The sequence below is a fragment of the Melanerpes formicivorus genome, unplaced genomic scaffold (assembly GCF_026170545.1).
Source record: "Melanerpes formicivorus ecotype bairdi unplaced genomic scaffold, bMelFor1.0.p_v2 SCAF_102, whole genome shotgun sequence".
In the NCBI taxonomy this organism is placed as follows: Eukaryota; Metazoa; Chordata; class Aves; order Piciformes; family Picidae; genus Melanerpes; species Melanerpes formicivorus.
The window spans coordinates 1,456,558-1,470,978 of record NW_027142454.1 but is presented as its reverse complement, the minus strand read 5'-3'; the positions used below and the strand labels follow the sequence as shown (position 1 = coordinate 1,470,978).

The 14,421-nt window shown below is 67.2% G+C and overlaps 1 protein-coding gene across 1 annotated transcript; it reads left to right on the top strand.

Moving 5' to 3' along the window:
- Positions 1-404: 404 nt before the first annotated feature.
- On the top strand, positions 405-12,655 carry LOC137455576 (C-type lectin domain family 18 member A-like). The gene is made up of 12 exons (XM_068166545.1): positions 405-517; positions 1,498-1,589; positions 3,157-3,381; positions 3,654-3,751; positions 4,801-4,922; positions 5,012-5,119; positions 7,201-7,293; positions 7,427-7,533; positions 8,970-9,099; positions 9,714-9,810; positions 9,902-9,993; positions 11,788-12,655. Exons 1-12 carry the CDS (start codon positions 418-420, stop codon positions 11,823-11,825), a joined length of 1,302 nt encoding a protein of 433 aa, XP_068022646.1. The 5' UTR covers positions 405-417; the 3' UTR covers positions 11,826-12,655.
- Positions 12,656-14,421: the final 1,766 nt, after the last annotated feature.

Sequence of the window (14,421 nt, the reverse complement as noted above, 5' to 3'; positions counted from 1 at the left end):
ACACCCAGCTGGATGTGCTTCTCTGCGACCTGTGCTGGATTCTGTGGTCCTGCTCAGGCAGGGGGGTTGGACTCGATGATCTCCGGAGCTCCCTTCCAGCCCCTGTGACCCTGCGACCCTGCCGCGGGGCATCCCGGTGGGGCTGCAGCCCGGGCGCTGTCTGCCGCGTCCGCCCCAGCGAGCAGCAGTTTTGACAGAGCCGTTCCTCACCGTCAGCCTTTTGTTGGAGCTGCCCAGTGGGGCCTGTCTGGAGCCCTGAATAGGATCAAATCCCGCAGCCAGACACACACCGCCCCCCGGCAGCGCGGCCGAACCCGTCCCCAACACCGCTCCTGCTGCGGGGCTGCCGCGGGGCTGGGCTGCTCCGCTCTCACCCCAGCCATGCCGGCCCGAGACCCCCCCAGCCCAGGCACCTGCATGAAGCTCTTGGTGCTGCTGCTTTGGAACCTCCTGGTGTGGAGGGAGGCTGAGACGAGGTCGGATGCTGCTGAGAAGTTGGCTGTGTCGGCTCCGGGAGGTAGTGGGGAGAGGGGTCATGGCCATCTGCTGGGGGGTAGATGGGGTGCGGGGTGGGGGAGCACCCTAAGTACTGTCCCCTGGGGTCAGGGTTGGGTGGTGGAGGGGTGATGGGCACTCAAGGATGGCAGTGAGGGTCTTGGTGGGTGATGGGATGGTGCTGGGGATAGCATAGGATGGGGTTGGGGGGGAGCATGGGGCTGGGGATGGGATGGGACTTGGGGGGGCTGAGGTTGCTGATGGGATGAGGATGGTGATGGGATGGTGCTGGGGGGTGGTGTCAGGGACTGGTGATGAGATGGGGCTGGGGGAGTGCCAGAGACTGGTGATGGGATGGAGGGTGGGGGGGATGGTCAGGATGGTAATGGTATGGAGCTGGTGATGGGATGGAGCTGGGGGGCATGGGGATATTGATGGGATGGAGCTGGAGAGTGGTGCCAGGGACTGGTGATGGGATGGAGCTGGGGGGCATGGGGATATTGATGGCATGGAGCTGGGGGGGGTGCCAGGGACTGGTGGTGGGATGGAGCTGGGGGGTTCAGGCTGGTAATGGCATTGAGCTGGTGGTGGGATGGAGCTGGGGGGGGCAGGGGGGTCACGGGGCTGGTGATGTGGGCTAGTGATGGGTCCAGCCCCGTGGGCTCTGGGTGCTGTCAGGACAGAGATGGGGGGGGGGGGAGGGGGGCAGTGGGTACATTCCTGGCAGTCTCAGCTCACCCATGCGAGACGGGGGCTCAGCGGGCTGCCCCCCCCCCGCCCCGGCCCCTGCCTCTTTTGTGCTCGCAGTCCAAAAGTGCTTTCTTCTGTCCCCTCAAGTCTCCATGGCGACCCGGGTGCCTTCTCCCTGTCCCCGGCAGAGGCCGCACCCTTTGGGGGGCTGTGGGAGTGGTTTGGCTGTTCCCACGGCCCCCGAAAGGGTTCATCTCCTGCCCGTGTCCATCCTGGCTCCCTCCCCGACCCCCTTTGTCGTCCCCTCCCCAGCTCTCAGCACGAAGGAGACCTTCCTGGTGCTCTCACTGCACAACAAACTGAGGAGCAAAGTGCAGCCTCCCGCTGCCAACATGCAGAAGCTGGTGAGTGCCCCCTGCCGTGTCCTGTGGTGCCCCCCCAGTGTGCCCTGATCATGCCACACGTGCACACCAAGGGCAGGGCTGGTCCTCCGCGGTGTCCCCTGTGCCCTGTCATGGCCTTTGGAGTCCCCTGATCGTTCCACACCTGTACATACCAAGGACCAGCCTGGCCCCTGGGGCATCCCTTTGTGCTCTCTGCCTCTTGATGTCTCTTGACCCTCCTGCTCCTGCACACACCAAGGACCAGGCTGGCCCCTGGGGCATCTCTTTGTGCTCTCTGCCTCTTGATGTCCCCTGATCCTCCTGCTCCTGCACACACCAAGGTCAGGGCTGGTCCCTTGGGACATCCCTGTGTCCTCTGATGCCTCTTGATGTCTCCTGACCCTCCTGCTCCTGTACACACCAAGGTCAGGGCTGGTCCCTTGGGACATCCCTGTGTCCTCTGATGCCTCTTGATGTCTCCTGACCCTCCTGCTCCTGCACACACCAAGGACCAGGCTGGCCCCTGGGGCATCTCTTTGTGCTCTCTGCCTCTTGATGTCCCCTGATCCTCCTGCTCCTGCACACACCAAGGTCAGGGCTGGTCCCTTGGGACGTCCTTGTGTCCTCTGATGCCTCTTGATGTCTCCTGACCACCATCTTCCTGCAAATCCCAAGGACAAGGCTGGTCCCTGGAATCCCCTACAAGGTTTCTACCACATCTCATGATGGCCCTCAGTGTCCCCTGACCATCCCACTCCTGCACACCCCAAGGGCAAGGTCCTTTGGTGTCCTGCGTGGTGACCACAGCTGCCCAGGGAGGTGATGGGGTCAGCATCCCTGGAGGTGTTTGAGACAAGCCTGGATGAGGCACTTGGTGCCATGGGCTGGTTGATGAGTTAGGGTTGGGGTGATGGGTTGGATTTGATCCAACCTGGTTGATTGTGTATTCTGTGACCCCCCACATGTGATGATCACAGATCACAGGGTGTGAAGGGTTGGAAGGGACCTCCAGACATCATTGAGTCCAACCCCCACTGCCAGAGCAGGACCCCAGGATCCAGCACAGGAGGCACAGGGACACATCCAGATGGGGCTGGGAAGGGTCCAGGGAAGGAGACTCCACAACCCCTCTGGGCAGCCTGCTCCAGGGCTCTGGGAGCCTCCCAGTCAAGAAGTTCTTCCTCCTGTTGAGGTGGAACCTCCTGGGCTGCAGTTTCCATCCATTGCCCCTTGGCCTATCCCAGGGCACAGTGAGCAGAGGCTCTCCCCTCCCTCTTGACCCCCAGCCCTCAGATATTGATAGATATTGATCAGATCCCTCTCAACATTCTCCTCTCTATATTAAACAGCCAGAGGGCTCTCAGCCTCTGCTCATGAGAGAGGAGAGGCTGTGCCCTAATCGCCCCACACCTGCATATGCCAAGGTCAGGGCTGTACTTTCGCAGCCCCAAATCCGCCCTCCCATGACCCCAAACCCTCTGCTCGCTCTGGCCATCCCCAACCGCCACCCCGGGACGGTTCCTCTCTGTCGCCACGGCGGCTGTCCCCAGTGGGGACCCTCGGCGGCTCAGGGCTCACCCCCCCGCAGGAGTGGAGCGAGGAGCTGGGCCGGCTGGCCGGGGCGCGGGCGGCCGGCTGCCTGCGGGGCCCTGCTCCGCAGCCCGTCCCGCAGCTGGGCTGGAGCGAGGCGCTGCTGCCGGCGGGCGGCGGCGGCTTCGGGGCCGTCCTGGAGCGCTGGTTCGCCGAGGGAGAGCGATACGACTACGGCAGCGGCCGCTGTGCCCCCAACGCCACCTGCCGCCGCTACACACAGGTGGGCACGGCGCGGGGCGGGGGGCACGGCGCGGGGGGCACGGAGCGAGAGGCGGGGGGCACGGAGCGAGAAGCAGGGAACACGGCGCAGGGGGTGGATACGGCGCGGGGGGCACGGGGCGAGCGGCAGGGGACACGGCGCAGGGCTGGGGGCATGGCGCTGGGGGTGGACGCGGAGCCGGGGGCAAGGCGCGGGGCTGGGGGCACGGCACGGGGCGGGGGGCACGGCGCGGGGCGGGGGGCACGGCGCGGGTGACAGCAGCTCTCCTTCAGCTGGTGTGGGCCACCGCGGGGCAGCTGGGCTGCGGCCGCCACCTGTGCCACGGCCGCCACGGCCCCAGCGAGGCCTTCGCCTGCGCCTACGCCCCAGGGTAAGGGTAGGGGGCAAGGAGGGAGGTGGGCTGTGTGCTGGGGGCGGGGCTTCAAGTGGGTGGGGAGGGGGCGGGGGTACGCTTCGTGGGCGGGGCTTTAAGTGGGTGGGGCGGGGCCCGTGGGGGAGGGCCCGTGGGGGGCTATATGTCGTGGGCGGGGCTATAAGTGGGTGGGGGAGAGCGTGCGAGGAGGGGGGCGGGGCTATGTGTTGTGGGCAAGGGCTGTGGGGAGGGGGTGGGGCTCTGCCTTGGGGGCAGGGTTATCCACGGGAGGGGAGGGGCCTCTGAGAGGTGGAGGCTCTGGTGGGCTGCAGGGGTGGGGACTGTTTGGGGGCAGGGCCTGTGTGGGAGGGGTAGAGCCTGCAGGGGTGGAGCTGTGAGTGGGAGGGGCAGGGCCAGGAGAAGGGGGCGGAGCTGTGTTCTGGGGTGGAGCTAAACATTATGAGGGGTGGGGCCTACAGGAAGTGGGGCCTGCGGGGAGCGGGGCTGTGATGGGGCGGGGCCAACAGTGGGGGCGGGGCCTATGGACAGTTGGGGCTGTGGTGGGTTGCAGGGGTGGGGCCTATTTGGGGGCGAGACCTTTGTGGCATGAGTGGGGCTGAGGGGGCGGGGCTAAGAGCAGGAGGGGTGGGACATGAACAAGTGGGAGGGGCTGTGCAGGAGGGGCGGGGCTGTGTTTTGGGGCGGGGCCGTGTTTTGGGGCGGAGCCTCTGGGGCAGGACTGGGAAGGGGACAATGGGGATTGGGATAGGGTGGGTGGGGCTCAGAGGAACCCTCCCTCCGGGGTTGGATAGGGTGCCCAGAGGGGTGTGTCCAGGCTGGCCAATGGGGATGTGTGAGGAGGGGTTAGGGTGGGGCCTCACCCCGAGGTGGGTGGGGCTCAGGGCAGTGGGTGGGGCTCTGCTGCTGGAAGCAGGCGTGGCTCTGCGCTGCGGGCGTGGCTTGTAGAACGCGGCGGGGCCGGGCCTGTGGGCGGGGCCGGGCCCCCCAAGGGGCGTGTCCCGCAGCGCGGGCAGGGCACAGAGCCGGGCAGCTGCCTGCCCCCGCAGGGGCAACTGGGAGGCGGCCGGGATGCCGGTGCCGCCCTACCAGCAGGGCCCCTGGTGCTCGCTCTGCACCGCCGCTCTCTCCGGCTGCTTCAAGTCCTGGGACCACGGCGGTGGTCTGTGCGGTGAGTCCCGCGGCCCCGCCCCGCCCCGGGCCCCGCCCCGGGCCCCGCCGCGGCCCGGCAAACCCGGGACACCGCTGTGCCCCGCCCAGAGGTGCCCCGCAACCCCTGTCGCATGAGCTGCAGGAACGGAGGCAGCCTGGACATGGGCAGCTGCCAGTGCCGCTGCCCCCCTGCCCACACCGGCCGCTACTGCCAAGGTGAGGGGCACCCAGCACCCACACCGCCCACACCGCCCACACCGCCCACACCTCCTCCCCCCACCCCCATCGCCCCCACTGCCCCCACACTGCCTACACCATCGTCACCTCCCACACTTTCCACACCTCCCCCACTTCCCCCACCGCCCCACACCACCCACACATCCCACACCTCCCACACACCTCCCACACACCTCCCACACACCTCCCACACACCTCCCACACCTCCCACACCAGCCACTACTGCCAAGTTGACAGACACCCAGCACCCAGAGCTCCCACAGTACCCACACCATCCACACCTCCTACACTGCTCACACCAGCCACACCACCCACACCTCTCCAGTGCCACGGGCATGGCCACTGCCTGTGCAGTGTGGGTGCAGTGCATGCTGTGCATGGGCAGTGCAGTGCCTGTGGGTGCAGTGTGGGTGCAGTGCATGCTGTGCATGGGCAGGGCAGTGCCTGTGGGTGCAGTGCATGCTGTACATGGGCAGGGCAGTGCCTGTGTGTGCAGTGTGGGTGCAGTGCATGCTGTACATGGGCAGGGCAGTGCCTGTGTGTGCAGTGTGGGTGCAGTGCATGCTGTGCATGGGCAGTGCAGTGTCTGTGTGTGCAGTGTGGGTGCAGTGCCTGTGTGTGCAGTGTGTGTGCAGTGCATGCTGTGCATGGGCAGTGCAGTGCCTGTGTGTGCAGTGTGTGTGCAGTGCATGTTGTGCATGGGCAGTGCAGTGCCTGTGGGTGCAGTGTGGGTGCAGTGCATGCTGTGCATGGGCAGTGCAGTGCCTGTGTGTGCAGTGTGGGTGCAGTGCATGCTGTGCATGGGCGGTGCAGTGGCTGTGGGTGCAGTGTGGGTGCAGTGCATGCTGTGCATGGGCAGGGCAGTGCCTGTGGGTGCAGTGTGGGTGCAGTGCATGCTGTGCATGGGCAGTGCAGTGCCTGTGTGTGCAGTGTGGGTGCAGTGCCTGTGGGTGCAGTGTGGGTGCAGTGCATGCTGTGCATGGGCGGTGCAGTGGCTGTGGGTGCAGTGTGGGTGCAGTGCATGCTGTGCATGGGCAGGGCAGTGCCTGTGTGTGCAGTGTGGGTGCAGTGCATGCTGTGTATGGGCAGTGCAGTGCCTGTGGGTGCAGTGTGGGTGCAGTGCATGCTGTGCATGGGCGGTGCAGTGTCTGTGGGTGCAGTGTGGGTGCAGTGCATGCTGTGCATGGGCAGTGCAGTGCCTGTGTGTGCAGTGTAGGTGCAGTGTATGCTGTGCATGGGCAGGGCAGTGCCTGTGTGTGCAGTGTGTGTGCAGTGTGTGTGCAGTGTCTGTGGGTGCAGTGTGGTTGCAGTGCATGCTGTGCATGGGCAGGGCAGTGCCTGTGTGTGCAGTGTGTGTGCAGTGTGTGTGCAGTGTCTGTGGGTGCAGTGTGGGTGCAGTGCATGCTGTGCATGGGCAGTGCAGTGCCTGTGTGTGCAGTGTGGGTGCAGTGCATGCTGTGCATGGGCGGTGCAGTGCCTGTGGGTGCAGTGTGGGTGCAGTGCATGCTGTGCATGGGCAGGGCAGTGGCTGTGGGTGCAGTGTGGGTGCAGTGCATGCTGTGCATGGGCAGGGCAGTGCCTGTGTGTGCAGTGTGGGTGCAGTGCATGCTGTGCATGGGCAGGGCAGTGCCTGTGGGTGCAGTGTGGGTGCAGTGCATGCTGTGCATGGGCAGTGCAGTGCCTGTGTGTGCAGTGTGGGTGCAGTGCATGCTGTGCATGGGCAGTGCAGTGCCTGTGTGTGCAGTGTGGGTGCAGTGCATGCTGTGCATGGGCAGTGCAGTGCCTGTGTGTGCAGTGTGGGTGCAGTGCATGCTGTGCATGGGCGGTGCAGTGGCTGTGGGTGCAGTGTGGGTGCAGTGTATGCCGTGCATGGGCAGTGCACTGCATGCCCACGGGGTGGGGGGCGGTGCAGTGCATGCAGCGCACAGCCAGCGCAGCAGTCGCCGTCTGCTGCGTGCAGCAGCCCAGAGCAGCCCGAGGGCGGTGTGCGCGGCAGGGAGGGGGCAGGCCGGGGGCTGCAGCGCCCCCCGCAGCCCAGCAGCAGGCCGTGTCGCCCACAGTGCGGTGCAGCGGGCAGTGCCTTCACGGGACGCTGCGGAAGGAGGAGTGCTCCTGCCTCTGCCACGCAGGCTACGGCGGCCCCGACTGCGGCAGTGAGTCTGTGCCTGCCCCCGCGGCAGACTCCCCTTCCCCCCCTCCCCTCTCCTGCAGCGAGGCTCAGCGCCCCCCAGCGAGCACAGCCCATGGCCAGCAGCATCCCTCCTGCCCCCTCCCCTCTGCTTTCAGCCAAGGTTCGCTTCCCCTTCCACACCTGTGACCTGCGGATCGATGGGGACTGCTTCACGGTGTCCCCCGAGGCTGACACCTACTACGGAGCCAAGGTCAAGTGCCAGGTGAGTGCCCAGGGTGCCGCCAGCAGTCCCTCTGCGGCTCGGCGATGCCACCTGTGACTCACAGCACCGCTGTGAACCTCTCTCTGGGGCACCTCTGCTGGAGAGGCTCCAGAGGAGCCCTTGAGGATAAGCAGAGGGCTGCAGAACCTCCCCGGTGGGGCCAGGCTGGGAGAGCTGGGGCTGTGCAGCCTGGGGAGGAGAAGGCTCCAGGGAGACCTCAGAGCAGTCTACCAGGACCTGAAGGGCTCCAGGAGAGCTGGGGAAGGACTCTGGACAAGGGCTGGGAGTGCCAGGATGGAATGGAATGGAATGGAATGGAATGGAATGGAATGGAATGGAATGGAATGGAATGGAATGGAATGGAATGGAATGGAATGGAATGGAATGGAATGGAATGGAATGGAATGGAATGGGATGGGATGGAATAGAATAGAATAGAATAGAATAGACCAGACCAGACTGGAAGATACCTCAGAGCTCATCCAGTCCAACCTAGCACCCAGCACCATCTGATCAACTCAACCATGGCACCAAGCACCCCATCAAGTCTCGTCCTAAACCCCTCCAGGGCTGGGGACTCCACCACCTCCCCGGGCAGCACATCCCAATGGGCAATCACTCTCTCTCTGTAGAACTTCTTCCTAACATCCAGCCTGAACCTCCCCTGGCACAGCTTGAGACTGTGTCCTCTTGTTGTGGTGCTGGCTGCCTGGGAGAAGAGCCCAACCCCCACCTGGCTCCAACCTCCCTGCAGGGAGTTGCAGAGAGCAAGAAGGTCTCCCCTGAGCCTCCTCTTCTCCAGGCTAAGCAACCCCAGCTCCCTCAGCCTCTCCTCACAGGGCTGTGCCCCAGACCCCTCCCCAGCTTTCTTGCCCTTCTCTGGACACCTTCCAGCAGCTCAACCTCTTTCCTAACCTGAGGAGCCCAGAGCTGGACACAGGACTCAAGGGGTGGCCTGAGCAGTGCTGAGCACAGGGCAGGATGAGCTCCCTGCTCCTGCTGGCCACACTGCTCCTGCTGCAGGCCAGGATGCCCTTGGCCTTCTTGGCCCCCTGGGCACACTGCTGCCTCCTGTTCAGCTGCTCTCCACCACTCCCCCCAGCTCCCTCTCTGCCTGGCTGCTCTCAGCCACTCTGACTGCCAGGAGCAGGCTTGGAGCTGGGAGAGAGGAGACTGAGAGTGGAGAGGAGGAAGGAATTGTTGGCAAGGAGGCTGGGGAGAGCCTGGCACAGGCTGCCCAGGGAGGCTGTGGCTGCCCCCTGCCTGGAGGTGCTCAGGACCAGGCTGGATGAGGCCTTGAGCAGCTTGGGCTGGGGGGAGGGGTCCCTGGGCATGGCAGGGGGTTGGAGCTGGCTGAGCTCTGAGGTCCCTCCCAACCTGAGCCATTGGGTGAGGCTCTGAGGCGGTCTGGGGCCAGCCTGCTGCCTGCCCCGCAGGAGAAGGGAGCGATGCTGGCACAGGTCAGGAGCCAGAAGGTTCAGGACATCCTGGCCTTCTACCTCAGCCGCCTGGAGGGCAGCAACCGGCTGGCAGAGACCGACTATGAGACTGGCAACTTCTGGATCGGTGAGCAAGGCAGGGGGCACCAGCCTGGGGGTGTGCCCGGCATGGGGGTGGGTGTGCCCAGCCTGGGGGTGTGCCCGGCATGGGGGTGGGTGCCAAGCCGGGGGGATGGATGTGCCTGGCCTCGGGGTGAGTGCCCTGCCTGGAGGATGGATGTGCCTGGCTTGGGGGTGGTTGTACCCAGCCTGGCGGTGGTCGTGCCCAGCCTGGGGGTGGTTGTGCCCAGCCTGGGGGTGGTTGTGCTCAGCCTGGGGGTGGTTGTGCTCAGCCTGGGGGTGGTTGTGCCCGGCCAGGATGTGGTTGTGCCCAGCCTGGGGGTGGTTGTGCCCAGCCTGGGGGTGGTTCTGCCCAGCCTGGGGGTGGTTGTGCTCAGCCTGGGGGTGGTTGTGCCCAGCCTGGGGGTGGTTGTGCTCAGCCTGGGGGTGGTTGTGCCCAGCCAGGATGTGGTTGTGCCCAGCCTGGGGGTGGTTCTGCCCAGCCTGGGGGTGGTTCTGCCCAGCCTGGGGGTGGTTGTGCCCAGCCAGGATGTGGTTGTGCCCAGCCTGGGGGTGGTTGTGCCCAGCCTGGGGGTGGCTGTGCCAACCTCACCTCCTGCCCTGCTGCCTCCCTGCCCCCAGGTCTCACCTACAAGCCCTCCAAGGCCTCCTTCCGCTGGGCGGCGGGGCAGGGCTCCTCCTTCAGCAGCTTTGCCTTCGGGCAGCCGGACAGCCAGGGGTAAGTGCCCGCGGGGTGCCAGCCCGCGCCGGCCGGCTCTGCGGGGTGCCAGCGCCGTGCCCGGCCTCACCGCCCTGCCGGGGGGGCACAGGTTTGGCAACTGCGTGGAGATGCAGGCTTCAGCTGCCTTCAACTGGAACGACCAGCGCTGCCGCACCCGCAACCGCTACATCTGCCAACACGGTGAGCGGGCACCGCCCCTGCCGGCCCGGGGGCACACAGCTGCCGGCCCGGGGTACCCAGCTGACAGCCCTGGGTGCCCAGCTGACAGCATGGGGGGTGACCAGCTGTCGGCATGGAGGTGCCCAGCTGCCAGCCCGGGGGTGCCCAGCTGCCAGTATGGGGGTGCTCAGTGTTCAGCTGCCAGCATGGGGTGCCCAGCTGCCAGTATGGGGGTGCCCAGCTGCCAGTATGGGGGTGCTCAGTGTTCAGCTGCCAGCATGGGGTGCCCAGCTGCCAGTATGGGGGTGCCCAGCTGCCGGCATGGGGTGCCCAGCTGCCAGTATGGGGGTGCCCAGCTGACAGCATGGGGGGTGACCAGCTGTCGGCATGGAGGTGCCCAGCTGCCAGCCCGGGGGTGCCCAGCTGACAGCATGGGGGTGCCCAGCTGCCAGCCCGGGAGGACACAGCTGCCAGCCCGGGGGTGCCCAGGTGCCAGCATGGGGGTGCCCAGCTGCCAGTCTAGGGGTGACCAGCTGACAGCATGGAGTGCCCAGGTGCCAGTATAGGGGTGACCAGCTGCCAGCCCGGGGGTGCCCAGCTGCCAGTCTAGGGGTGACCAGCTGCCAGCATGGGGTGCCCAGGTGCCAGCATGGGGTGCCCAGCTGCCAGTCCTGTGTGCCCAGCTGCCAGCATGGGGTGCCCAGCTGCCAGCATGGGGGTGCCCAGCTGCCAGTCCTGTGTGCCCAGCTGCCAGCATGGGGTGCCCAGCTGCTAGCCCGGGGGTGCCCAGCTGCCAGCCCTGTGTGCCCAGCTGCCAGCATGGGGTGCCCAGCTGCCAGTATGGGGGTGCCCAACTGCCAGCATGGGGTGCCCAGCTGCCAGTATGGGGTGCCCACCTGTCGGCATGGAGGTGCCCAGCTGCCAGCCGGGGGGTGCCCAGCTGCCAGTATGGGGGTGCTCAGTGTTCAGCTGCCAGCATGGGGTGACCAGCTGACAGCATGGGGTGCCCAGGTGCCAGTATGGGGGTGCCCAGCTGCCGGCATAGGGGTGCCCAGGTGCCAGTATGGGGGTGCCCAGGTGCCAGTATGGGGTGCAAAGCTGCCAGTATGGGGGTGCCCAGCTGCCGGCATGGGGGTGCCCAGCTGCCAGTATGGGGGTGCCCAGCTGCCGGCATGGGGGTGCCCAGGTGCCAGTATGGGGTGCCCAGGTGCCAGTATGGGGGTGCCCAGGTGCCAGTATGGGGTGCCCAGCTGCCAGTATGGGGGTGCCCAGCTGCCAGTATGGGCTGCCCAGCTGCCAGTATGGGGGTGCCCAGCTGCCGGCATGGGGGTGCCCAGCTGCCAGTATGGGGGTGCCCAGCTGCCAGCATGGGGTGCCCAGCTGCCGGCATGGGGGTGCCCAGCTGCCAGTATGGGGGTGCCCAGCTGCCGGCATGGGGGTGCCCAGGTGCCAGTATGGGGTGCTCAGCTGCCAGCCTGGGGGTGCTCAGCTGCCGGCATGGGGGTGCCCAGCTGCCAGCCCGGGGGTGCCCAGCTGCCAGCCCTGGGTGCCCAGCTGCCAGCCCAGGGGTGCCCAGCTGCCAGCCCTGGGTGCCCAGGTGCCAGTATGGGGTGCCCAGGTGCCAGTATGGGGGTGCCCAGCTGCCACTAGGGGGTGCCCAGCTGCCACTAGGGGGTGCCCAGCTGCCAGTATGGGGGTGCCCAGCTGCCAGCCCGGGGTGCCCAGCTGCCAGCCCGGGGCTCGGCCAGCCCTGCCCAGCCCCCTGGAAGCTTCCCTGCCTGCAGGGGGATCCTGACTCTCTCTGTCCCACCGCAGCCCAGGAGCACATCTCCCTCTGGCAGCAGGAGCCCTGAGCTGGCAGCCCTGGGCACTGCCCAGTGCTGGCCACCATGCCAGGTTTGTGGCTCAGGAGGACCTCAGTGCTGTGCCAAGGCCAAACCACAGCTCAGGAGGACCCCACGGCCTTGCCAAGCCTGGCACAGGGCTCAGGAGGACCCCACGGCCTTGCCAAGCCTGGACCAGGGCTCAGGAGGACTCCATGGCCTTGCCAAGCCTGGCTCAGGAGGATCCCACAGCCTTGCCAAGCCTGGCTCAGGGCTCAGGAGGACCCCATGGCCTTGCCAAGACTGAACCAGGGCTCAGGAGGACCCCACAGCCTTGCCAAGCCTGGCTCAGGGCTCAGGAGGATCCCACAGCCTTGCCAAGCCTGGCTCAGGGCTCAGGAGGACCCCATGGCTTTGCCAAGCCTGGCTCAGGAGGACCCCATTGCTATGCAGACCCAAACTCTGGCTCAAGAGTACCCTCTGGCACCATGCCAAGCCTGGAGCATGGCTCAGGGTCCCCCCAGGGCTCCTGCATGCAGGGGCTGGGGGCTGAAGGTGCCCCCAGTGCTGGGCCCTGGCACGAAGGGGCCATGCTCGACCCCAGCAGCCCCAGGACAGCATCTGCTGCCCCTCAGCATCTTCGTCTCCTCTTCCTCTGTTGCCTTCACACGGATGAGAGCCCCCAGGGCAGGGAAATGCCCCTGCAGGAGCCAGCTGGGGGCCCTCCTCCTGGCCTGGCAGCTGGGCTGTGCCAGGCCGTGGTGCTGATGCCAGGGGGGGCCCAGGGAGCTTCCCTGGGTGCAGCTCTCGGTGGAGCTCGGAGCTCAGATCCCAGCCCGGGCTCAGCTCCAGGCCATCGTCCCAGCCCCGGCCAGGGGCACCGCGGGCCCCTCCCCAGCACTCAGCCCCTCCCCACTGCTGGGTGCTTAATAAAGACCCTTCCTGCCCCGGGGGGGCCATGCTCCTGCCTGCCCCCAGCCTCTCCCTCTGGCACAGCCTGCATGCTGCCAGCTCCCTCGGCTCCAGCCCTGCAGCAGGGGCTGGCTCCTGGGCCCAGCTCTGTCTCCAGCAGCCCGGGGGGGTTGTGGAGGGCTGCTGCTGGCCAGGAGCTGCTTCTCCTGCCCCAGGACGGCCTCAGGCTGCAGCACCCTGTGCTGAGTGCACAGCTGTGCCCCCCGTGCCAGTGGGTGCCAGTGGGTGCTTCTGGAAGGGGACGTGGCAATGGTGTCCCCAGGCTGGCACCGTGCAGGGGTGGAGAGGAGGCAGGAGATGGGAGAAGGAGCCCGGGGAGGATGGGGATGGAGGAGGAAGACGGGGATGGAGGAGGAGGAGGATGGAGAAGGAGGATGGGGATGGAGGAGAAGGATGGAGAAGGAGGAGGGAGGAGGATGGAGGAGGAGGATGGAGGAGGAAGATGGGGATGGAGGAGGAGGAGGATGGAGAAGGAGGATGGGGATGGAGGAGAAGGATGGAGGAGGAGGATGGTGGAGGAGGGGGATTGGGATGGAGGGTGGGGATGGAGGATAGGGATGTGGATGTGGATGGAGAAGGAGGATGGGGATGGAGGATGGGGACAGAGGAGGAGGATGGGGACGCAGCAGAAAGATGGGGACGGAGGATGAGGATGGGAATGGAGGAGGAGGATGGAGGAAGGCCCAGCACATCCGCCACGTCGGTCCCTCCACAGGCTCGGGGAAGGCCGAGGCTCAGCCCCGCCGTTGCGGGCGGGTCCGCTGCCGTCGACCGCCGCTGTGCCGGGACCGGGCCGGGGTTGTGGCTCCTGTCCCCTCACCTGCCTCCCTCTCCCCGCCGCGCTGCCTCCCTCCCTCTCCCCGCCGCGCTGCCTCCCTCCCTCTCCCTGCCGCGCTGCCTCCCTCTCCCTGCCGCGCTGCCTCCCTCCCTCTCCCCGCCGCGCTGCCTCCCTCCCTCTCCCTGCCGTGCTGCCTCCCTCTCCCCGCCGCGCTGCCTCCCTCTCCCCGCCGCGCTGCCTCCCTCTCTCTCCCCTCCGCGCTGCCTCCCTCCCTCTCCCCTCCGCGCTGCCTCCCTCCCTCTCCCCGCCGCGCTGCCGCCGCCCGCGGTCTCCCCTCGCCCGCCGGTGGCAGAGCCGGCGGCGGAGCGCTGGGGCCGGGGGCTGCGGGGGCCATGGCGCTCTTGGGCAGCGGGGACGAGGGCTGGAGATGTGAGTACCCCCCCGAGCCGACCCCCAGCCCCGGCCCTCCCCAGCCGGGGGCCCTCCCCAGTCCAGGCTCGGCACTCTGCCCGCTCGCCGGCCCCAGGGAGGTGCTCCGGTGCCGGGCTGCCTGTCCCCGCCGTGGGGGTGCCCCCTCCGTAGCCAGCCTGCTGCTGAACCCCCTGCCCCCCAGAGACCCCCACCCCGAGCAGGGCCTGTCCCCGGTACGGGGGTGCCTCCCCTCGCCCCGCCGGACCGCTCCGTGCTCCCGGTACCGAGCTGCCCCGCTCCCCGGCACCGGTCCCTCCCCAGCGCTGCGATGTGCTCTCGGGCCCGGGGTGCCCTCCCGTTTCCATTGCCCCGGGGCAGGGACGTCCTGCCAGCCCCGGGATGGCTCCAAACCGCTGCCCCTCGGTGCAGGGACGTCCTGCCAGCCCCGGGATGGCTCCAAACCGC